The sequence below is a fragment of the Desmodus rotundus genome, chromosome 7 (genome assembly GCF_022682495.2).
Source record: "Desmodus rotundus isolate HL8 chromosome 7, HLdesRot8A.1, whole genome shotgun sequence".
Taxonomy (NCBI): Eukaryota; Metazoa; Chordata; class Mammalia; order Chiroptera; family Phyllostomidae; genus Desmodus; species Desmodus rotundus.
The window spans coordinates 236,526-261,648 of NC_071393.1; the positions used below are offsets into that span (position 1 = coordinate 236,526).

General features: G+C 48.3%; 1 protein-coding gene across 4 annotated transcripts; it reads left to right on the plus strand.

Annotated features, from left to right (window-relative positions):
- CHFR (checkpoint with forkhead and ring finger domains) lies at positions 1 to 24,888 on the plus strand. 4 transcript variants are annotated; one of them, XM_053927601.2, is made up of 18 exons: positions 1 to 252; positions 4,477 to 4,576; positions 7,758 to 7,867; positions 8,687 to 8,746; positions 8,867 to 9,073; positions 11,816 to 11,983; positions 13,486 to 13,645; positions 14,495 to 14,649; positions 14,738 to 14,900; positions 16,706 to 16,848; positions 17,974 to 18,090; positions 18,542 to 18,625; positions 19,140 to 19,210; positions 20,204 to 20,291; positions 22,757 to 22,864; positions 23,226 to 23,298; positions 23,646 to 23,727; positions 24,770 to 24,888. In XM_053927601.2, the coding sequence occupies exons 1-17, from the start codon at positions 129 to 131 to the stop codon at positions 23,686 to 23,688; spliced, it is 1,974 nt and encodes a 657-aa protein (XP_053783576.1). In that variant the 5' UTR covers positions 1 to 128; the 3' UTR covers positions 23,689 to 23,727; positions 24,770 to 24,888. The 4 variants fall into 4 exon arrangements, with proteins under 4 accessions (XP_053783576.1, XP_053783575.1, XP_071077956.1 ...); XM_053927600.2 differs by having other exon boundaries at positions 24,808 to 24,888; XM_071221855.1 differs by having other exon boundaries at positions 23,646 to 24,888.
- Positions 24,889 to 25,123: the final 235 nt, after the last annotated feature.

Below are 25,123 nucleotides of genomic sequence, written 5' to 3' on the forward strand. Positions count from 1 at the left end.
CAGCAGCTGTGGCTGCGCGGCCGGTTCCGGGTTCGGCGCAGGGCGGCACGCGGGAGGCGCTGCGGCGGGGCCGAGAGGCCCCGGCCCGCATCCTGTGACGTTTCCGGGTTTCGGCAGATGTGAAGCCGATGGAGCAGACGCCTCAGGAGCCGCCTCAGCAGCCGTGGGGGAGGCTCCTCCGCTTAGGTGGTGAGGAGAGCGAGCCGCCTGTTCTCCTGCGGAAACGCGAGTGGACCATCGGGCGGAGGAGAGGTGCTCGCCGGTGTGGGGACAGGAGTCCGGGGACCAGGAGCTGGGGACGAGATGGGGGTCGGAGGTGGGGTGGGGACGGAGGCCCGGGGAGCGGGGTGGGGCCGGGATGGGGACGGGAGTCGCCGACCTGGAGCCGGGGACTGGGTAGGGCCGGGGTGCGGGCGAGGCCGTGGACTGGGAGCCGGGCTAGCCGCACCCCGCCGGTTGTGAGGAACAGTTTTCTTGGGAGAGCGGCCTTCTTCTCCCTGGGGTGCCTCCCGCAGATCGGTCAGCCCTCGGGAGAACTGGATGCAGGAGGAGCGTTGACTTGGGTCCGGAGTGCAGTTTCCTCAGCGTCGGCGCGGCGCCGAGCGCCTCCGCAGACCCGCGCTCAGAGACGAGTCGGGCGGGGGAGGTAGCTGGAAAACTCGCGGCCAAGCTGGAGTTTGGCGGACGCGCTCCCGAGCGTGCGGGGGGGGGGGTGGGGGGGCGGGTGGAAGAAGTCGCCGCGGGGACAGTGGAGAGTAGCCCCAGACGCCCCGGCGGGTGCGGCTCCGCGGAACGGGCGCCGGCCTGCGAGCAGAGGGTCGCCGGTTCGCTCCCGGGTCAGCGCCCACGCCCGTGTTTCAGGCCTGGTCCCCAGCAGGGGGTGCGCGAGAGGCGACCACACGCTGCTGTTTCTCTCCCCCTCCTAAAAGGAAATAAATACCATCTTTAAAAAGAAAATAGTCCGAGATGAATAAAGTGAAAAATGTACTAAACGGATGGGATGCAGCTAAAGTGGTGCTTACAGCGAAATGTGTAGTTGCCGGCCCTTCGTTTGAAAAGACCTCAAGTCCCAGCCGCTGCAACCTTTGAAATACTGTGTCGGCCAAAACGTTCGTTTGGGTTTTTTTTCCTGTAAGATGGCTCTAGTGGCACTTACTTGTCTTTACCTTCGCTCAGAACAATTTTGTTAGATTGCATTGTGACAGCTGTCACATCAGCATGCGTTTTAAAAAATTTAATCAAGATTTGTACATTTTTGTGCGGCGATTTTAATACCAAAGATGGAAGAAAATATGAAATGTTTTTGGCATATTATGCTTTATTATTTCAAGAAAGGTAAAAATGCAACCGAAACGCAAAAAAAAAAAAAGTGTGCGTGGGTGGAGAAGGTGCGGTGACTGACTGAACGTGTCAAAAGTGGTTTGTGAAGTTTCGCGCTGGAGATTTCTCGCTGGAGGATGCTCCGCGGTCGGTAAACCAGCTGAAGTTGACAGCGATCAAACTGAGACGTTAACTGAGAACGGTCAACACTCTCCCACGTGGGAGATCGCCGACATCCTAAACATGTCCCCATCTGAAGTTATTAGTGAAAAGGAAAAATGTGTCTTATTTTACGGAAAAAGCCATATGGACTTTTCGGCCAGCGCAGTGCGTGTGGGGCGAGTGGACGGGGGAGGCCGAGCCAGGGCCGCGGAGAGAAGGGGTCCTGCCACCCCCCCTGTGCTGCCGGAGCGGCTTCCCTGCAAGGACAGAGTGCGCTGGTCAGGCCCCCAACACTTCAGCTTGTGGACTGTGACTGTGCCCTTTACAAAAGAGAGGGGAGAGATTTCTCTTTCAAAGCGAGGCTTTGGGTTTCATTTTACCCCTTATGATGGACCCGCAGCCGTTTTTGTTTAGCAGGGGGTTTTGTTTGGTTTTGCTTTTTTGTTTTTTGGATGTTGTAAATTCCAACATCAAGTTAACTTTCTTACAACTGTGGAAGCGCTTACATATCATTAGAAACTTTTGGAAAACAAGTGATTGTCTTTAACGGAGGTAGTTGGAAGTTTGGTAAAGACCGGAAGCCCTGGAGAAGAACTGCTGGGTTTCCACCTGGCATCATCACGTAATTTGCTTTGTGCTGACATCTTACCTTTCTGTGGCTTTTTGTACCTGCTTCACAGTCTCGAGAAAGGTCAGGTGAGATCACCTGTGTGAAGTGCTTAGCCGCGCCCGAGGCCGTACACTCAGCACTTAACGTTAGCCATTGTTACTGTAACACAATATTGTAATAACAGCGTTTTACATGTTCCTACAAGGAACAAAAAGGTGTTAAGTTAATCTGCTTCTTAATAGAAGTCCTTCCACTGAATGTATTAAACTTTCCAGCAAAACCTATAGTTGCTGTATTAGTATCTCCTGTCAGGCTCCTGTGACAAAGCACCGCAGACTGGGAAGCTTAAACAGAAACTCCTTTCCCGCAGTCTGGACTCTGCGAAGTCCCAGATTAAGGCACCAGTCGGTTTCCAGCTGAGAGCCCTCTCCTTGGACGCCTGCCTTTTCGCTGTCCGCAGGGCTGGACAGACAGCCGTGGCGTCTCTTGCTGTCTCTGTGAGGTCCCAGCCCTCTCAGATTAGGGCCCACCGGCACTCCCTGCGGGCCTGTCTCCACATACAGTCACACTGGGGTTAGGGCTTCAACACGTGCATTTGAGGGGCACACAAACTTACCCCAAGAGCTGTAGGACTTTATTAGATTAATTTAAGACGATTACACACCTGCTATGTACAAGGCATTATTTGGGGGGAAAGGGAGAGCCGAGTTGATGTGTGGGAGGGGAGATGAGGACCCACCTTCCCAAACATCCCCTTTCTTAGGGAGTGGAAGGACTGTGCAGCAACCACATGAAAGGCGTAACCAGTTGAATGGCAAGTGGAGCCCAAGCCAAGAACAGGAGTTAAGCACAAAGTACCTCAGTTCCAAATTAAAACGGTGATGTTCTGGCATGCAGAGCCTGTTCAAAACCCACGCTGGTGACAGCATGACTAGTGCAGGGTCTGGGCCAGGAGGCGGTGCTCGGTGCAAAGGAGACACTTGGAGCACAGGGGAAATTCACCTGGACACATGTAACAACACTTCCCACACCGCAGGATAAAGGCCGATGCAAATAACATTTCTAATACTTGAGGTTTATAGAGGTCTGGTTCACAAATGGTAAAATCTACCCTTTTGGTGTTCCGTGAGTTTTGAGAAATAGAAACACCACTAGTTCCCCAGGGAATTCCCTGGTGGCCTTTTGAAGTCCTTTCCCTCCCCTCAAGGCCGGTTTCTGGCAACCGCCAAGTTAATTTCTGTCCCTGTGGTTCTGTCTTTTCTAGAATAGCTACTTGGAATCACAAGTATTCCACCAGTCTTTTGTACCTGCTTTCTTAATCTTACATGATGTTTTTGAGATCCATCCTTTGCCGTCCTGTGTATCCATCGTTTGTTCCCTTTTGTTACTGAGTAGCGTCCCCTTTTTTTTAGATGTACGAGGTTTGTTTATTAATTCATCGCCAGTTGATGGACACTGTAGTGTTTCCCATGTTATTAAAAATAAAGCTATTATAAACCACAATAACTATAACATATACACCTATTATAAGCAGATTAGTGATTAGATATTAAAAACCTGAAAGCTTTTATTATTTAGGTTTAAGGAGAAAACAAAGTATTTGAGGATTTTCTCTTTGCATTTAATGAGGATATAAGGATTGTGTTTAGCTATAGCTGCATCTCCCTTCTGTTTTTAATTTTCTTAAACATATACATATGCCTGTGCTAATTTCCTCAGCCATAAATTCTGTGACTCTTTGTCATTGCTTCAGTTTTGTATGGTTTATGAACCTTAGGTTACACAGAAAAGAAATTGACTAAGATAAGATACTAAAGCCCTGGGTGTTGTGGCTCAGTGGATTGAACACCGGCCTGTGAACCAAAGGGTCACCAGTTCGATTCCCAGTCAAGACACATGCCTGGGTTGCTGGCCAGGTCCCCAGTAGAGGGCGCTCAAGAGGAAACCACACAGTATGTTTTTCTCCCTCTTCCTCCCTTCTCTCTCTAAAAATATTTTTTTGAGATACTGAAGAGTCACATAACTAAACCCCTTAGTATATTTTAAGTTATATAACATTTATCACTAGCTGCATACATGTGCATATTTTATAATTGTCACCCAGAAGCTGCCGCTGTTTATTTGGAGATGTTGGTGGGGTATCCTGTCCCCTTAATGGAGCATGAGGAGGACTCAGGACACAGTCCCTGTCCCTTTACTTTGAATTAACACTTAAATCCTTTAACAAATGTTCTTTGTACCTTGCTTGATTAGGTGTTGCCTCCTCAAGTGCGTACACCGCGGGCCCTGATTTCCAGTCACGTGCAAACATGCTCTGGTTACACAAATGGCTGTTTGTGTACGGTAAACACAGTCACATTCAGGTGTCCCCCTCTATGTTTCAGGTTGTGACCTTTCGTTTCCTGGCAATAAACTGATCTCTGGAGATCACTGTAAAATTATCGTGGATGAAAAATCTGGTGAGGTGTCACTAGAAGATACCAGGTAAGCTCTTTCTGAACAACTTTCCTGTTTCCTTTTGTAGCTTCAGGAACCTGACTTGAAGCCAGTGACTGTGGAGAAGAAACGAGGGTCGGTTTTCTGTAACCTCGCAGTTGTCCAGGCCATCGGGGTATCAGGAAGTATACTTCCCACTCCCAGCACCGGTGCTCAGTGACACGTGGGTGTCTGTGACCCTTCTTGAAAGTATTCAAATTAAAGCAACAATATCTTAGAAATAAGACTTAAAAGAAATTGATGAATTTTTGCTTCTTGCAAACCTACTTAATTTAGACTACTTTTTCCCCAAATAAAAAAAGTCTTTCCTTTTTAAATTTTTTATTAATTTTTTTACAACGTAAGTGTATGTGATAGAGAAGAGCTTTGTCCCTGGCAGGGTAGCGCAGTTGGTTAGAGCATTGTCCTAATGCACCAAGGTTGCAGGTTTGATCACCCGTCAGTGCACAAACAAGAAGCAGCCAATGAATGCATGAATAAATGGAAAAACAAACCAATGTTTCTCTCCCTTTGTTTTTCTGTCTAAAACCAATAATTTTTTTTTAAAAAATTCATATTTATTTATTTTTAGAGAGAGGGGAAGGAGGGGAGAGAAGGAGAAAGGGAGAGAAACATCAATGTACAGTTGCCTCTTGCATGCCCCCTGCTGGGGACTTGGTGCACAGGCCAGCACTCACTCCACTGAGCCACACCAGCCAGGGCAGATTTTAAAAAAAATTTTTAAAGAGAAAAGCTTGCCAAAACCCCACTTACCCATGAAAAGCACATATATATTTATTTTACATTAATGATATTTTACTATGTTTACAGTTATGTCTGCTTTTTTCACTTATAATGTCTCTGGAGTGCTTGACACGTTAGTACATTGAAATCCATCTCATTTTTTTTTCATTATTGTTATATAATAACGAATGGGAATTTATTATTTTTACTTTCCTTGTAAGTGACACTAGTGATTTTCCAAAACTTTGCATTCCTGTCCAATTATTTGCTTAGGATAAATTTATAGAATGGAATGCTGGGTCAGGACATGACTATTTTAACTGGTGCAAGTGGCAGATGGCCTTCAGCAGTGTGCTGAGTGTCTTTCCCACCAGATGAGGTTTTTATTTTTTTTAATTTATTTTTATTTTAAGATTTTATTATTTATTTTTAGAGAGAGGAGAAGGAAGAGAGAAAGAGGGAGAGAAACATTGGTGCAAGAGATGTCAAGTAGTTGTCTCTCGCACACCGACAACCAGGGGGTAGGGGGGGAACCTGGCCCACAACCTAGGCATGTGCCCTGACTGGGAATCGAACCGGTGAGCTTTCAGTTCATAGGCCGGCATTCAATCCACTAAGCCACACCAGTCAGGGCAGGTTTTTATTTTTGTCAAGGCCAGGCACTGTGGGAACAGAAGACTAGGAACTGGGTTTTATTCAGAAGCACTGGCACTCTTGTGCCCCTTGTCTCAGGCTGCAGGTGTGGTTCTATGTCTCATCGCAGTAACCATGTTGCTTCCACAGCCAGTCTTCTGCGTCTGGTCCTGGCTCTCCTACATGGGCCATGTGACAGTATTAGCTTCCTGTGGCTGCTGTAACAAATTACTTCAAACTTAGTGGCTCAGAACAACATAAATTCATGATCTTATAGTTCTGGAAGTCCAAGTTCAACTCAGGTCTCATTGGACTGAAATCAGGGTGTGGGCTCAAGAAGAATCACCATCTGCCTTTTCCAGACCCTAGGGGCCACTGCCTTCTTTGGTGAGATGCTGGAGGGGAAGAGGGTGTTCCAGGCAGAAGGAACCACAGGCGCTCTGCGTGGTCGGAGTGAGTAGGGGTGTAGGTCTAGGCAGTAGGAACCAGTAGGAAAACCCAATGGCCTCACTGTAGCTTAAGAGCAGCAGGATGTCATGGGTGAAGCAGTAGCATGAAGTCAGATGTTCTGCTCGGGAAGAGCGTGAGGATGGATCGTGAGTAGAAGCCCAAGCACAGGCTCTGGCAGTATGTGGATATGGCACTAGCGTTTGTGAGTGTGGCTCTCCTGGGATGCGGCCACAGCTCTGCTGTGACATACTGGCAGAGCTGAGTAGTCGGGCTGGGGACTGCATGACCATGCAGCCTGCACTGTCAGCTGTTGGGCCTGTGGTGCATCCTGATCTTGCGTCAGAGCTGCACTCGAGAGTCCCTCCTCAGTGAAGGGTTTCCTGTCCCTTCTGACGTAGGTCCCTGTACGTCCTCACCACCAGTACTTCTCCCACCCACCAGGGTGTCCCCAGCTGATCTCCTGCTTTCAGGAGGAGTCAGGTCTCATTTGACGAATGAATTGGTCTAGGTCGTGGCTCCTGGAGGGAGGGGCAGACCTGTGGACAGAGCTAAGTACAGAGGCAGGAGAAAAGCTGGGAACCGGAGCTGCTGGCTCAGGTCCAACGGTCCACCCACAGAATGTGGTGCTGGGAGAGCAGAGACGTTGGAACACTTGACTAGACTGGCTGGTTGCTGGTAAGGGGGCGCTTGTGTCTCTGCCTCATTAAATGTTTACGTCATTCCTCTTAGTATTTTATCATTTTCAAGGTGCTAATTTTTTATTGACATAATTAACATACAGTAGTTTATTAGTTTCAGGTGTACATCATAGGGATTTCATTATTTCTGTGTGTTATGAAATCCCCACAATAAGTCCAGTTACCATCTGTCACCATACAAAGCTGTCACAGTATGACTGGCTGTATTCTCTACGCTGTATATGACATCCCTTGACTCATTCATTTTGTAATGGAAGGTGCGTACCTCCTAATCCCCGTCCCCTATTTCAACCTGTCCCTCAGCCTCTACTCACTCTAGTAATGTTTTTTAGATTCTACATATAAGTGAAATCATATGGTATTTGTCTTTCTCTGATTTACTTCACTAAGCACAATACCATGTAGGTCTATCCGTGTTGTCACAAATGACAATATTTTGTTCTTTTTTACAGCTGAGTCATACTCCCTGTATAGATGCACCACTGTTTCTTTATCCAGCCATCCAGCAGTGGGCACTTAGGTTGCTTCCACATCTTGGCTTTTGCTGCAATCACCATAGGGGTGCATGTATCAAAGTGGTAATATTGAACTGCTTTTCTGGTAGTTGCAGAAACAAATTTTTAATGCCAAGTGATTTTAAAATTGCATTTTTATTTTCTCTGCAGCACCAATGGAACAGTAATTAACAAGCTGAAGGTTGTTAAGAAGCAGACTTGTCCTTTACAGACGGGGGATGTCATCTACTTTGTATACAGGAAGAACGAGCCAGAACACAGTAAGAGGAGGCTCACCAGGATGCACACACACATGCTGTGCAGTGGGGAAGTCCTGCTGCAGTTGGGACGTTTCCTGGAAAGAATCTCTCTATTATTTATACAGATTCTTGGTGTGAGTTGTGTCTGTTCAAGAATGGGGCCAGCCCTTCAAAAATACCCCCATGGATGTGAGCCCTGAATCTCCTGACGGCAACCGTGGGGAAGTGAAGGGGGATGGATTGGGCACATAGTAGGATAAATCTGCATTGTGGGTAGTAAGACCTGGAATGGGGACTAGAGGCCACGGCTGGTCCTGCTGTGGAGACTTGACAGGAGACAGCAGCTTAGACTGGGTTCCATTAGGGCTTTTCCAGCTCTGAGTTTCTGTGTCTGTGGAAGAAGAAGGATATTGGATGAGGAGAGTCAGGAAGCTTTGAAGGGTTACCCCTGAAACAGGGAGAAGGGGCAGACATGCCCTGGGTTGTCTGCAGCATAACCACAGCCAGCCTGGGCCACAGAGAGTCTCGTGTCTGCACCTTCTGTGGAAGGACAGGAAGGCGCAGGCTCTTCGCCTGGTTGGTGCCTTGCCTCCCTTTCCTCTGCCTCCTGACACACAAAACTTCCTGACTCCAGACATGTTTTCCTGAGGCTTATGTTACAGTTGGTTAACATGTTTTGAATCATTTGTTTTAAAGTCCCTGAAACTGGTGAATATTGTTAGTGGCTGACAGGTCAAAATAGTCAACAAGGACACAGGGACTGGAGGGAAGAGAAGAGGAAAATGGGCTCTGGCTTGGTGTGTAGGCCGACACCTCTCTGACTGGGCTCACTCCTTTTAGACGTGGCGTACCTCTACGAGTCTTTAAGTGAGAAGCACCGCGTGGCACGGGACTCCTTCGGTAAGTGAGATCTCAGTGGAGGGCTGTCAGCGGTGACAAGGAAGCCTGTCCATCAGCTGGCACGGAAAGCAGCTGCACTCTGAGCGCTGACTGCTCCTTCTGCTGCTTTTGTGCTTATAGAGGCCAATAAAGAAAACATGTTCCACGTGACCAAAGATACCTCAGGTGCAGGGCAAGGGGATGAGCCCCAGGTCCTGCTGCCATCGCCCACCACTCAGGTGTGCTTTGAGGAACCACAGCCATCAACGTCAACATCGGACCTCTTCCCCTGGGTCGCTACCTCTTCCATGGAGCCTCCTGCAGGGCAAGCACCACCCTCTAGCTCCGGTGAGTTGGAGCTGCATTGCCTTCTGTTCACTATCTTGACCTATGTTGTCATGAGACAGATCAGCGTCTAAGGAGTTCAGAGGTGGCATCAGGCTCTCAGTAAGATTTCTGTGCAGTAAATACTCTTGTTTCAGACCCAGGAGAAGTGCTGAAGGTCAGAGACTATGGTGCTGTGGTACTTTTTACAGTTTTACTGGGATATAATTCACATACCATAAAATCACCTGGCAACTAATCTGCTTTCTGTCTCTGAATTTGCCTCTTTGGACATTTCATACAAATGGAGTCTTACATTACGTGGCCTTTGTGTCTGGCCTCTTTTACTGAACATCACATTTTTAAGACTCATCTAGAGTAGCATATTTTTTTGAAACCAATTTTATGTATTTTGGTCCTTACAGCATGAATTCTTTGCCTTCCTTTGTTGTTACTAGAAAAAAATTGATGCTCTCTAGATGAAGTATTGTTACAATGTTGAAATACATACACATTTTCTAAATTGGATCATACTATACATGTTAATATTTTTATCTTACTTTCTTAACTGTTCTATAATTTTCTTCCAGATTATCTTTAGAATTACCTTTTCAAGTTTAAAAAAAGAGTCTTTTTGAGATTTTGTTTTGAGGAGAATTTACATTTTTACTATATTCAGAAAAATGCTATTTCCCCTTGTTTATTGAGGTCTCTGATATTCATTAGTAAACTTTTACATCCTTCTCCACCTAGTTTTGGGATAATTGTTTGTCTCTCGAATGCTTGTTCTCTTATTCTTAAATTATAGGTCAGCCTGCAGATTTTTTATGGCCAGAGACCCTCTTAAATCTCAGTGAGGGTGTTTGGATGTGAGAAACAGAAAACCTGGCTTCTGGAACAAAGTCCAGAGACACACAGCCAACCACAGGCTCGTCAGCTCAAGACCTCACCACACCCTATCTGTCTGCCACATTTTTCTTCTTTGTCCTCTTGCTTTTTATCTTCTGATTGCAAGATGACTGCCACAGCTCTAGCCATCACAGCCACATTCAAAGGCAGGAACCAGCAGGGCCTCCACATCACTAATAATCAGAGAAATGCAAAGCAAAACCACAGTGAGATATCACCTCGCACTTGGTAGGATGGCCATCATCAAAAAGTCAAGAGATCACAAGTACTGGTGTGGATATGGGAAAAGGGAGCCCTGGCGCCCTGCCAGTGGGGCTGTACACTGCTGCAGGCACTGTGGGGACAGTGTGTAGGCTCCCCAGGACACCAGGAATAGATGTGCCATAGGACCCAGCAATCCCATTTCTGAGTACATACCGGAAGGAAGTGAAGTATCTCAAAGATACCTCTGCACTCATGGTGCTGTTCATTGCAGCATTAGTGACGACAGCTGAGGTATAGAAACAGCCTAAATCAGGGGGGTCAAACTCATTTTCACCAGGGGCCACATCAGCCTCACGGTTGTCTGCAAAGGGCCGAATATAATTTCAGCTCCTTAACAGTTAAGGAGTAGTTACATTTATACAGTTCTAAAATAATTTTGGCCCTTTGAAGACAACCGTGAGGCTGATGTGGCCCCTGGTGAAAATGAGTTTGACCCCCCTGATTAATCTTCACAGTTAGTGTTAGTTAATCCTCACCATGGGCATCGATACAACCTTCACGCTAGAGCGAGGAGCCCGACTGCAAGTAGGATGCCCTCAGGACCCTGCCCAGGAAGCTGCTGCTTTTCTTCCCTGAGGATGCAAGACAGTTTGTTCACAAAACACTTACAACTTTTTTCTTTCGGCTGCAGCAGACCAGTTTTTTAAGAAACAAATAGAAACACTTACCATTTGAACATTACAGACTAGATATACATTATACAATAACATGATTGAGGTCTTTATTAAGATAAAGGTTATTGGAAAGCTTTTTTACCTTTCTGTCAAATTCATTTTGATTGACAACTGTGCTTCTTGCTCATGGATACCAGCCCTTCCGCCCTGGCTGGACTGTGCAGTTGGTTAGGGTATCGTGCAGTCGGCCAAGACTGTGGGTTCAGTCCCTGGTCAGGGCACATACAAGAAGCAACCAAAGAGTGCATCAATAAGTGGACCAATAAGTCAATGTTTCTCTCTCTCTCTCTCTCTCCCCCTCTCCCCCTCTCTCCCTCTCTCCCTCTTTCTCTCTCTCTCCCTCTTCCTTTTGCTCTAAAATAGACAAATTAATTAATTTTGAAAAATACCAGAACGTTTGCCAGGAGTTATTTCTCCCTGTTTCCCTTTGTCCCTCTTGGAAAAATGTTCACACTCTCCATCCCCACCTGTATGGTCTTCCTCTTGCAGTGAGGTCCTCTGTACCCTCTTCCAAAGGGCTGTACGTGAACTTGGGTGTCAGCAGTGTGTTTTACGTGGTGACTACTAGCCTGTGGATTGGCCACAGTTAGACTAAATGTTCAAGGCCCATCCCCATTGCAGACGTGTGCATCTCTCCCTGTGAATGTGCTACGTGCCCCCAGCACCACTGAGCACAGCGATGGGCACAGCGCATTTCAGAAGTGACTTGAGTGGTTGGGTGTTTCCTGGAAGCACATGTCATTCTTTCAGTTTGCAGCCTGACGTTCAGTCCACTGAGCCACACCAGCCAGGGCTGCACACGTCATTCTTAAACATGGCATCTTAGACTACCTGCATCTGGTTTGGATGGCTGGCGCTTCACCCCCATGCTGTCTCCTTCCAGGCAGGTGGATCAGAACCTCTCTTGTTTGTCTCACAGCCACCGGAGGTGCCGGCATCTCCCCGAAAGGGTATGGTCCACCTGTGACAAGTGAAGACACCTCCAGCCTCCCCTCAGCTGTCCCCAACAGAGAGAGAGCGTCCTTTCCTCCATCAGAAGCACAGAATCCAGAGGGTCTGGAGCCCGTTAAGAAGAGAATGAGAGGAGGTCAGTCTCGTAGTTCTCTGTGCCCTTGACCTTCTGGCAGGGCTTCGACCTGCCCCCACAGGGCCTCATCTTCCACAGAAGCGCGAGGATGCATCTCAGGCTGAGCCCTGTCGTACCTCAGCATTTTCTGAATGGAATTCGGGGGTCTTCTTTCCTGTTTACTATGAGGAGATGGATGGTCTTGATCTGGAAATAGTGCATTTAGAGTTGTATTTCCCTCCTGATACAACTAATTCTTAGGAATATGTTATCTCTAAGCTAGTCTGACCCCTCACATCAAAGGTGATTTAGGGAAAAATGTGTACTTTAAAAGATAAAAGTTAAGAAGCCTGTAAAATATTTCTGGGCATGTGCAGTAGGACAATAGTTGTGCGTCAGGCCTGAGAACAGGTCAGGAAAGCTCCAGGGCAGGGGGATTCAGATGGAAGGAAGAGCTAATTGCTTATATAATTAACCAGCTTGGGAAGGAATCAGCAATAGGTATATAAAAATAAGCAAGTGTAAAAATGAAGCCATTATTAGTCTCAGTAAAGATGAAAAGTTGTTAGAAGGAGGAAAACTTACTGATAGTTTACTGTTTATCTCAGTAGTAAATACTTAAGCAAATAACCTACATATAATGTACTGAGCCAACAGTTGTGTTACAGTAAATTGGGAAGGAGGGCCCAGGGACAGAACCCTCCTGTACCGTAGCAGATGTCAGGAGATGGCTTCTGAAATTGACCTAAACGGAGCATCACAGTTCAGACTCACTGAGTCCCCAAGAGGAGAAGCAGCTAAAACGCATGAAAGCAGTGTCCTCGGAGGAGAGAGACTGAAGGTGAGGAGAGGCCAGGCAGAGGGTGCAGCTTCTGCTTTCTTTTAAAAACTTTTAGACTTTTTAACCGTGTACAAGTGTTTCTTTAATTAAAAATAAAACTCTACGATTAGCAACACCTGAGAATTACAGAAAAAAAAAAAATCCCACCAGCAGAAGAAAAGAAAAAAGTTTTAAAGCTCCTTGTGACAACCCTGGCCAGGTGGCTCAACTGGTTTGAGCATCAGCCTGATACACCAAGTTTGTGGGTTCAATCCCTGCTCAGGACACATACAAGAATCAACCAATGAATGCATCAATAAGTGGAACAACAGATCAATGTTTCTCTCTCTCTCCCTTGCTTCCTCTGGTAATGTCTGCAGGTCTTAAGTTTCCAGCAACCAGTTCCCTGTGTATATGAGTCATGTTTTTGGTTGTTTAAGCAAAAGTTAGACACAACTACTGTTTGACGGCTGGACCTTATCTCTGTCTCCTGAATGTCTTTTATATCATTAGCTATTTTTCTAAAGCAAGACTTCAGTGGACTGGAAGATGAGACTTGTTAGGGACCTTGTTAAAAATGCCCTTAAAACACTGGCGAGGACTGTGTTCTGTCCGCAGGTTAAAACTTTCATAAAATGAAAAGAGCAAGCGTCTTGTTTCCTCCTTGGACATGATTGCCACAACCTGTCCCTTTCTTTTGCAGATGGGGAGCCCGACCGGAACCTGCATTTGTTGGTCACAGACCAGGGTAGGAATACCCACAGCGCCCCCGAGGGGGTCAGGGCTGTGGCCGGGAAGCCTGACAGGATGGAGGAGCAGCTCACATGCTGCATCTGCCAGGACCTACTGCACGACTGTGTGAGGTGCGCCTGGGTGGGTGGCTGGGGACCACAGGTGCAGTCAGCCTCTGGGTCACATTTGGAGTCGAGTCCACTGATGTTAACCATTTTTCTTAAATGGCCAATAAGCCAAAAACCTGGCCCCCATGACCGAGGCTGCAAAAGAAGCCACAAGACTTGTGTGGTGGTGGCCTTGGTTGACATGGTCATGTCGAACCGAAGTGCTAGTCCACCTAAGATGCAGACCAGGTGAACTGCACCTAGTTAAGGAAACACAATAGATAACATAGAAGAAAGGTCCCAGGAGTGGCTGTGGGAGAACACTCACACCTTGCTTTTCTGTGGGGAGAGTTAGAGCCTGTCCGTGTCTCAGCTTAAAGGCAGGCCTCTTGTGCTTGGCATCTGTGTTCCTTGTATTCCTGAAGTATAGTATGTTCTCTGAACCTTCTGGGACACAGAATCACCACATGGCCTGTAGTTTCTTTTACTTGACAAGGACTGAGTGAACATAGCTTAGGTTGAATGCTGTGTTTTCACGTGGGGACTGTTCTCAGGTGGGAAGTGGGAGTCAGGCAGCATTCCCGGTCATTTGCTCAGGATGCAGATGCTTCCAGCTGTGGGCACCACACAGAAGTGTAGGCTCCAGGCCCTGCTGAGGTGATAGTTTGCTCGATTTTGTTTTGTTGCCAACCCTCAGCTGGGGCAAGGCCATGCCCTCCTCTGGGGAAAGAGGCAGTGTGACCCGGAATCCCAGCTTCTAACGCTCCAGGCAGGCCATGCCCTGGGGACTGGGGCTGCTGTGGCTTGGTGGGCAGAAGTTCCCCCCTGCAAGTGCTCTGCGGGGTCACCTGAAGGCCCATCCTCGCACCACAGCCTGCAGCCCTGCATGCACACCTTCTGCGCGGCCTGCTACTCGGGTTGGATGGAGCGCTCCTCACTGTGCCCCACGTGCCGCTGTCTGGTCGAGCGGATTTGTAAAAACCACATTCTCAACAACCTGGTGGAGGCGTACCTTCTCCAGCACCCAGGCAAGTGGAGCCCTTGCCCAGCTCCCGCAGCCAAGGGCATGTCCCCAGGGTCCCACCTGCCAGCAGAGATGTGTCCTTTGAATTGCAGACAAGAGGCGGAGCGAGGAAGATGTGCAGAGCATGGCCGCCAGGAACAAGATCACTCAGGACATGTTGCAGCCCAAAGTCAGGAGGTCTTTCTCAGATGAGGAGGACAGTTTGGAGGACCTGCTGGACCTGTCAGATGAGGACAGTGAATCCTCAGATGTTAGGTGAGCCTGTACCTGGCAAGGAGTGGGGCAGGCTCTGCACCGAGCAGTCAGCTCTGTGGTGTTCTGGGCTCACTTCTGACATATGACTTCAGGTAGCGATGTCCCCTATCTCGAGTGTGGCAAGGAGGAGTGGGCACTGAGAATAGACCCCGGCTCCCAGACTCGGAGCAGTATCAGCTACCCTGCCTCCTCCAGTACCTTGGTTTTTGTTTTTCAAGTATACATGGAGCATTCTGGTCTTTTGTTGCTTGTCTGTATTTGGGTCCCGTTTATTCAGATGTAACTGATGTGCAGCACTATGTGAGTTTCAGGTGTCCAGCGTGATTGGACAGGTGAGATGATCACCACAGTAACTGATACCCTTTCACGTGCTGACCTCTCATCACACCCCTTGACCCTGGCTGAGATAGGCAAGATACAACATGTTCCTTGTCCCGCATAAGCACATGTACTCTGTAGCTTATCTAGTGACCATAAAGTCCTACAGCGTAAGTGCCAGTGTCTGTCATTTGTCCGGATGTTGATGCAGAGAGGCCAGGATGCCCTGACTGAGGGTATGCAGTCTGGGGAGACCACACTGTATCTGCTGCAGAATGCCGAGGCTCCTGACACACAAGTCCAGGGTCTGAATTTTGACTCAAGGCCATGATATTTAAAAAGACAACAAAACCCCCAAATTTATCTTTATTTCTTTTCACAAAACTTCCCAAATAACTGTCAAGCTCACTGAAAACTTTTAGTTTTCAAAAAGAAAACTAAAAATCACCTCAGTGTGAACATCTTGTTTATCCATCTGGCCATTCAGACGTGTGTCATGCACACTTCTTTTCTAACAAAGTAGGATGTACTGTACCTAGAAGTAAATAATTTTATGAAGGTGGGATTACACTGTGTGTGAGATTTTGTAGTTTCCCAACGTTTTGAACTCAGAAACTGCTGCAGTGGGTTCCTACGTTTGTAGTTTCTTGCAGTGCCCAGTCATTTCCCTGTGAGGAGCGGGTGGGAGGGGACGAGCCAGGTCAGAGCCGAGGGGAGGAACCCTCGAGGTGTCCTCAGACGTCTGCTGGCAAGGTCCTGGCAATGGCACTACCTGTGGATGGTTTTTGTTTTTTCCCATTGGGTCTCACCTATTCTTCCCTCGCTGGTTCCCGCCATTGGTGCAGGCTCTGGAAGGCGTTTTCTGACTGAACAGAAGGAAGTCCCTGTCCGTCTTTCTGTGGGTTGTTGGTACCATCTGCAGCCAGAGAGTTCAGCTGACCTGCATGAGGCTGGGTGGGGCTGGGCTCCTGCTGTCCACTTAGGAAGCTCCCTGAGGGCAGCAGTGTTTAACCACGATGCATTTTGTTCTGATTTTAATGTGTGCAGACATTCCCTGGGTGGCCAGGGTGATAGTCCCGGGTACCCTGGGGGGGGTCTGAGGGCACCTCTGGATGCAGCCGCAGCTCACCCAGCATCGAGCCTTTGAGAGCACATCCTGCTCCTTGTGGAGACTGAGATGCCGTGCCCCTGAGGGTGTCCTGCAAAGCGAGGACACCTCAGCACCCCAGCACCCCAGGAGCAGCTGAGGGGCGAGAGCTGTGGAAACTGTGCAGTAAAGGGAGCTGAGAGGTGACGGAGAGCAGAGCCCAGAACACTCACCGGGTAACAGCAGGCACTACAGGGATGAGCTGTGAAGTGGAGACAAGGTCCATGGGTGGAGAAGACACTGCCGGGATGAGGGATCTGGCCCTTGTGTCATCACCACCACCCCCATCTATGAGAGCAGCTGCCCCTCTGAGCTCAGGTCTGTGTGCTTGTCCTTGCAGCCAGCCGTACATCGTGTGCAGACAGTGCCCTGAGTACCGGAGGCAGGTGGGGCAGCTCTTTCACTACTCGGGACCTGGCAGCGAGCTGCGGGCACTGCAGGCATCCGGGGACACACTATCAACGTCTGCCAGTGTCACACCAGGTGAGATGGCTGTGCCTTCTGGGCTGTGGTCCTACTGTGACCACTCGGGATGTGGCTCCTCTCTGCTCTCCCATCCCTTGCCTCTAGTGGTCCCACTGCCTCGTAGCTTATTGCTTTGTGTATCTATTTTGGGCTAAGAAACTAGGTAATTATCATATTCACTGCTCCTGGACACTCCTGGGAAATGAGTCCTGATTCTCACCTTCAGCCCCTGCAGCCACCGACTTTGGGGCAGCTGGTGTTCCCGGTGGTACCTGTCAAAGCCAAACAACCACACATGGGCCCCTCCAGTGAGAGACTCGCCTCTTTCTGGCAACGACCTATGCTGTTCCCGGAGCCACCCTGAGCTCTGTCTGCCTGTTTCCACTGGCCAAGTCCCAAGGTGCCATCAGGAAAGGGAGAGTGGACACATGGAATCTGTGGTTTGTGGCCCCACAAGGGCCTGGCCTCTTAGCCACTGTCGGCCTAAACCCATCATGACCCAGGATGAGGTCACTGACCCAGGATGTCACCTAGAGCCACATTCTTAACCATCTGTCACAGCGCTATGGCGTGGCTCTCGGTTACTTTCTGTAGGCCACATGGACAGGGACGGGCAGTGCAGTGCTTGGTATCCTGCTGACCCTGCCACTCACCAGGTGGTCTCTGTCCTTTGCAGAGTGCAGATGCAAATCCCCATTGGGATGGGGCCCAGAGCTAGTGTGCGTGCTCAGAGCCTCAAGTGGGTGGAGAATGGCTAGCTGGGCCACATGCACCGGTGCATGGTGCGGGTCAGCCGGTGTTGCCTGCCAGGCCTGTTGCTCTATTGTTTTAGGGTGTGTGCTCTGTGGCCTGTCCTTCCTTTATAGGAAATGGCAGGAAACCTTTGTGATTTTTGACATCCTGATACAACCACTGAACCAAAGGATAACTTTGGTGGTTTTCAATTTATATAAACTCCTTCATTTCAGTGGTATGCTGTTAATTGTCTGTTGAGGGGAAGGGGCCCGAATTCTCCTGGGTGTTCATGGAGGTCTGTCTGTGTGTCTTTGTGTGTAGTTTGTAGCCACCCCCTAGATTTGTTTTCATCTGCTCCTTCTGCCTGTGTCCCAACACACAATGGCCTTTTGTCCTGTCCGTTGGCAGCCCAGGACTATGTGTGCACCCTGCAAGGAAGCCATGCCATATGCACCTGCTGCTTCCAGCCCATGCCTGACCGGAGGGCGGAGCGTGAGCAGAACCCCCACATCGCACCCCAGCAGTGTGAGTAAGGGCGTGCATGCTGTCTGCCTGAAGAGCCTCCCACCACGAAGCCCCGCCTGTGTGTCCTTCAGGCTTGGGTTTCAACATGTGGTTGACGCTTGTGTGTGATGGGAAGTAAGGATGCAGTTCTGTTTTTCCATCGTGCAGTTTGTAGTCCCTGAGTGGACACATGAGTCACCAGCTTTTCCCACCAATTGGTGAGGCTTTCCCCACTGTATACCGAGTGTCTGTATTTGGTGGTCTCTTTCTAAAATCTGCGTCCCATGCCTGTCCCCTCATTGGGGCCACAGTCATTCTTTCATGTGTCACTTTTAAGTCTGGTAGATAAATATGGTGCTTTAGAGTTTGTGGATTGGATTGCTGTTAAAATTAAGCTTGTTGTTTATTTGATGGCCCTTTGGCCTGATTTTTCACGGAAGTATCCTGACTGGCAATTGTGCTGTGTCCACAGGTACCGTCTGCCTGCAGCCTTTCTGCCACCTGTACTGGGGCTGCGCCCGGACTGGTTGCCTCGGCTGCCTGGCCCCCTTCTGTGGTAATGCTGCTCTTCAGCCAGTCACTTCTGCCTCTGTGTATTGGTGCATTTGAGGGTGGGACGGGGTGGTGTGGCCTGTTGTGTGCCCAAGGATGGGAAGGCCACTGTAGGTCCACACAAATTAACTGCCTTTTCCTGACATACAGCATGGTTGGCCATTTAAAGTGTTGGCTCAGCACCAAGCAATAAGAGGGGAATTCAGGGGATCCTGAGTTCAAAGTCAGGAGGGTTTATTTATGCACACGGATCACCACCCCTAAAAGGGCACAGCCTGGCTACAGCCTTTAGATCTGTGATAGCAGACCAGGAGCTGAGGAGACTGGAGAGCAGGCCTTTTCAGGAAGAGGGAACAGAAGTCATTTTATTCATTCTCACTGTAAAGTTGTGGTTTGTCATGGAACGTTTATTTGTAGGCTCCATGATGAAGGGAAGGTGGTTTTCTTAGCTGTTGGGGGAACAGTGCTTTCACGAAATGTCTGTAAAACAGATAACGTTGCTTCCCTTTACCTGACAGAGCTCAACCTGGGCGACAGGTGTCTGGACGGGGTGCTGAACAACAACAACTACGAGTCTGACATCCTGAAGGTACCTGGGTTAGGCCAGGGCCAAGTGGAGGCCTCCCCGGCACTTCTTCAGTTACTTTAATTACTTTGCATTTTCTGACTCATGCCACCACTGATGGTCAGCATCGTGTTTATACATGGCTGTCTTTCCCCATGTTCCAAGAACTAGGTGCTTCCTTTATGCCCATCATGCTGTGAATCCATAGGAAGTGCTTCTACGGCTCGACTCCTGCTTGCCCCACGCAGAGGGTCTTTGGGCTGGGCCAAGGCACCCCTGGGCCTGGGTGGAGCTGGGGCCTTCTCTCTGGCTCTCGTCTGATAGTTTCCTTCCCCATGTCAAGAAGCAAGCACAGCTCTTAAGATTTCAATATGTTTAACGTGCACATCAGTTCCTCTCACCCCATTTACATGCAGCATCACAGACAGCACTGAGGGCCTCTCAGCTGCATGGCACATTCCTGAGTGCGACTGCCCCTGGTTAGGTGTGCGCGTGGAACTTTCCTGTAGGTCTGTCCAGAAAGCTGGGCAGCTCTGTGTGAGTGAAGGGCAGAGCGCAGGTCCAGACATCAGCTTCCTGGCCACATGGTCACGGGCCAGTCACTATGGTGCAGCTGCTCCGACTGAAGTCAACGTCTCACGCTCCTGTGCTGGGACGTCCTGGCAGAGATCCTGGCATAGATTCAGAGAGTATGTGTCACTCTGCACTAGAGAGTCAGAAGCTGGCCTGCCTGGTGAGGCTTTGAAGCATCTGCACAAGAATCCCTGTGCACTGGTTGTGGGTGTGTTACCACATTGGTCTGGGGGCCCTGGTGCACAGGCCCTCCTGGCCATCCTAAGCCGGCCATGGGCATGGACGCGGGCCCACATTAGAAGTGCATGGCTGCCCTCTACAAAGACCTGATATATTTAGGTTATTGGGCTTTGGCTTTTACCCACCTTCGAGGGACTTTCACGAACCGTTTACCCTCTTGTCCAAGCTTGTATTTCTCTTGTTGCCCTTGTTTCCCCACCATAGAATTACCTGGTGGCCAGGGGTTTGACATGGAAGAATGTGTTAGCTGAAAGCCTGGCAGCGCTGCAGAGGGGAGTGTTCCTGCTGTCTGGTAAGCTCACAGTGCTTGCCATCCCCTCAAGAACGCTGGTGTGTCCTTGCCCCTGGGCCTCCTGTGAAGCAGTCATACCTGTCAGGCCCCTGGGCAGTGCTACCCGTGTGTTCTCCCACATCCACAGCTTCAACCTCTGCCCACCCTGGCAGAGATGGAAAGAAAAGCCTAAAACTTCAGAATTTTTTCAAAGTGGGGTTTGAGTCCACATGACCCGTTCCAGGATCTTTTCTCCCAGACAGGAGGGAGGGGCCCAGCACTGGAGGTGTTCCCAAACCATCGGGCCCTCATTGGCCTGTCATTGAGTGTGTTGGTGACTGAAGGTTTGGCTCCTCTCCCAGAGACACCTGGTGCCTTGTCAGATATAATTTTTGTCACTGAGGGAGGCTGCAGAAAAATCAAGGGCTTTTATTTTTTTAAGATTTTATTTGTTTTTATAGAGAGGGGAAAGGAGGGAGAAAGAAAAGGAAAGAAACATTGATGTGCAAGAGATACGTCTATTGGTTGCCTCTCACACGCCCCCCAACTGGGGACCTGGCCCACAGTCCAGACATGTGCCCTGACCGAAAACCAAACCAGCAACCTTTTGGTCCACAGGCTGGCACTCAGTCCACTGAGTCATACTGGCCAGGGCTAAGATTTTATTTAATTTGTAGAGAGAAGGGAAGGGATGGAGAAAGAGAGGGAGAGAAACATCAATGTGAGAGAGAAACATCAATCATTTGCCTTTTATACGGGCCTTGTCCTGACTGGGAATTGAACCAGCCACCATTGACTTTGCGGGATGGCACCTAACAAACAGCTACACTGGTCAGGGCTCAAATGATTCTTTTATGAAAGACTTGAGAGGTTTCCTGGGAATCCTTCCAAGCTGTTTCTGTGTTGTGGACACACTCCAGGGAGTGTCTCAGGTGTTTTCTGCTGGGAACTCCTGTGTAGTTGCCCAAATCTGTCCACTGGGCCTTAACTCCTTTCATTTCTTAGTAAGAATGACATGGCTCACGAAAAATTGGGAGTGTGTGGGGAAGTATGAAGGATAAAGTAAAAGCCATTGGAAATCCTACCACCTAAAATCATATACCCAGTGATAATGTTCTCATGACCACATACACCCGTGTGCACATAACTTGCAGAAATAAAATCCTGCCATGTATGCCATTTTATAACCTATCCACTCAGCAATACATATTGGACCTTCTATACATCAGTAAAGATCTATATACCTTTATTTTTAATTATTATAGTATTCTAACCTAGTGGGTTGGCCCAAAACTTCATTTGGTTTTTTAGATAAGATGGCTCTAGTAGCACTTAATTGTCTTTAACTCCATTTGAAACAATTTTGTTAGATTGTATTGTGACAGCTGTCGTATCAGCGTGTACTTTAAAAAATGTCAAAATGGGTGAATTTTTGTATAACCATTTTAATATTGAAAACGAAAGAAAATATGCGATATTTTTGGCATATCATGTTTTATTATTCTAAGAAAGGTAAAACTGCAACTGAAACACACAAAAAAGATTTGTGCAGTGTGTGGAGAAGGTGCTCTGACTGATCATATCAAAAGTGGTTTGCCAAGTTTTGTGCTGGAGATTTCTCACTGGACGATGCTCCACAGTTGGGTAGACCTTTTGAAGTTGATAGCGATCAAATTGAGACATTAATTGGGAATAATCAACATTACACCATGCGAGAGATAGCTGACATACCAAAATATCCAAATCAATAATTAGTAAAACTGAAAAATGTTTCTTTTACTTTACGGAAAAAGTGGTGCACACAGCTGAGACTTTGTCATGGTAACTAACTCCTCCCACGGCTGTGCCTCTGGAGTGGGGACTGGCAGCCACACTTTTCTTTCAGGTCTTGTAAATAAGGAGGTGAACAGTGGTTCATTGTCATTTTATCGGCCCATGTTTGATCATTCACAGAATTGAGGATCATTTTGTTCTATGGGTCATTTGCTGTCTGTGACATCAGCCCTTATTTGTGTCAGGCTATTTGCACTTCAGGTGTGGGTGTGTGTGACGGCTTTGTTGTGTGAGGTTAGCACATGTCCTTGGTGTTGCAGGGTTCCCACTGTTTCCTTAGCCCTCACCTTCCTTGTGCGTGTCTCCGTTGTGATGTGTACTGTGGGTACTCAAGAGTTATTGACCCTTATGTACCATTTAGTTTTCATGGCATACTTGGAAATAACTCGAGAAAAATCATATTCCTTTCAGCACTTTTTTGGATTTTTAAAAATATTGAAAATTTTAATCCAAGTGGACTTGTTTTACAGTAAAGAAACAAGTTGGCACCTGGATTGTTTTGCTCTTGTTTCCCAAATGTCTGGCCCACTCTCTCCTTCATTTATGGATCAGCGTGTTAGTTCCCCGCTAGTTTACACAGCCACGTCTGTCCTGCTATTTCGGACACTGGTGTTCCTGATGTCTGGTAGTGCTGCATGACCTGTGTCTTCCAGACTACAGGGTCACAGGGAGCACCGTGCTGTGCTACTGCTGTGGTCTGCGGAGCTTCCGAGAGCTGACCTACCAGTATCGGCAGAACATTCCTGCCTCCGAGTTGCCAGGTAAGTGACTCACCACCCCCATCTCACGTCTGTTTGCTGTGGCTTCTATGCTCCTGCACGATAAGTCAGCTTTCCGTCTGGGCCTTTGTTTCGTGTTCTCAGCAGAGGGCTGCCCAAGTGCCATGCTGTGTCAGGCCCCAGGTGCACAAAACATCCCAGCTGGAATAATGTCACTTCCTGAATGGGGTTTTCAATTAAACATTTTTATCTTTCCTGGAACAGTGGAAGGAAAATCGTTGTAAAGTGGGACAAAGTATAGTGCGTTTCAGCTGCAGTGTCTCTGGATCTCGGGTAAACTCCCTGAGCCGAGTATGTGAGTGTGGTGTATACATTAGACATTGTGATGTTCTTCTCTTTCTAGTGGCTGTAACTTCCCGTCCTGACTGCTATTGGGGTCGCAACTGCCGCACTCAGGTGAAGGCCCACCACGCAATGTGAGTGACGCCGCTCTGCTGGGCGGGGCGTGTCCGCTCAGGTCCTCGAGGCTGGGAGAAGGGTTGACCCTCATTCTTCTAATGGGATTTTTCAAGTGTTGCATCCCAGTTGACATCTCAGCTTTTAGGGACATTTGTGGACTAGCCAAATAACTGCTTGTAAATATACTACTCTAGACGTGTAGTCTACAAAGTAGTGTCGCCATTTAGGGACTCTACTCTCCTGTCACCTCATTTCGTGGAACACTTGTGTGGAAATGTTCACCTCCACCTCCCACCTCCATGAGTTTCTCTGATGGTGTTAAATGTATGCTCTCATGTGTAATTTGACTGCTTTTTCCCTGCAGGAAATTCAATCATATCTGTGAACAGACGAGGTTCAAGAACTAATCATCTGAGGAGGCACCAAGGTGGCTTGGGAGCACAGGGGTCAGTGACAGTGTGTTTCAGGAAGAACTAAATATGAACATTGTAGGGCATTTTACACCCCCTCAGGGCACGCTGGGTGTCTCTGCATCCAGCACTCTGGTGTGACTTTTTGCTCTGTGGAGGAAACCCTCTCAGTGAGGCCCCAGCAACAACCTGGGGGGCCCAGGGTGTGCACATCCATCCTCTGAGCTTGGGGCCACCTGAAACGCTTCACCCAGAACAGCCATCATCTCCCCTCCTCCTGAGATGGTGGCGTGCAGGTTTGCTCGCCCTACCTTTCCCACAGCTGTGGTTAAAACGCACATCTCTTTCCAAGAAAAGTTTCGTGGGAGAAAAAGGAAAGTTTGTCAGAAACATTCTGTTCTTTAAGGAAAACGTTTACAGCCCACAGGCTTTGCAGTGCCCCACAGGGAAAGCCACAGCTCTTACGAGCTTTTATTTTAATAGGGTTGGTGCTTATCTTTTAATAAGATTTAAATACCACAAATTGTAGCACAAATAATATAATTTATAATTTACAAATTGACTAATATTAGGGATAGTACAGTATTTGAAAAAACAAACATATGTTTCCGTTTATTAATAAAAACATCATCAGGTGTCCAGAACTGCTAACCCTGGACACCGACACTGAGTGTGTGGCCCCTCCCAGGCCTGGGGAAGTTGGGGCACTGCCACCCCGCAGCTGCAAGCAAAGAGCTGGCCCTGCTGCTCCTCTGTCTGCGTAGCCACAGGCCCCACCCACTGTCCCCAAGTTCTTTATTCCCTCCTGTGGGGCCCTGGCCATGGGCGGCCAAGGTGCAGGTGCAGGTCACCCTGCTGGCACCCCGACCCCCTAGAGCAGCCCCTTCCTGCCAAGAGCTCCAGGGGCCTTCCAAGGGCTTCCGCTAGTCCTTGCCCTTTCATCCTGCATTGGGTTTGCTGTCATCTGGAATAATACTTGAAATTTTGTTCTTTGTAAAAGAAAAAATATTTTTTATCTTTTATTAAAATCACCTGTTAATTTTGTTTGCAAAATTGTAACTTTTTTGCTTCTTCTCAGGAATACGATTTTAAACTGTTGTCTTGCTCTTGATACAGACTGAGAAGCAGCACCTGTTTGTGAGAGAAGGCCTCCTTCCTGAATTCTAATAAACAAGCCGTGTCTGTTTCTCTCTCCTGCATGTTTGTTCATGTGTTGGTTACGATGTGACCCTTCCCATCACAGGGACAGACGACTGCAGACATCTCTAGTGACTACTAAGGAGATTCTGCTGAGTTAGCTCTCAGGCACAAGTGACCCTGGCCTGGGCCCCAGGTCTGAGCACCCACAAAAAGGCACAAGGTCTCTTGGATCCACCAACCTGAGGGAGCCACAGCCTGTTGGTCCACTTTGACACCACAGCTTTGTGTCCAA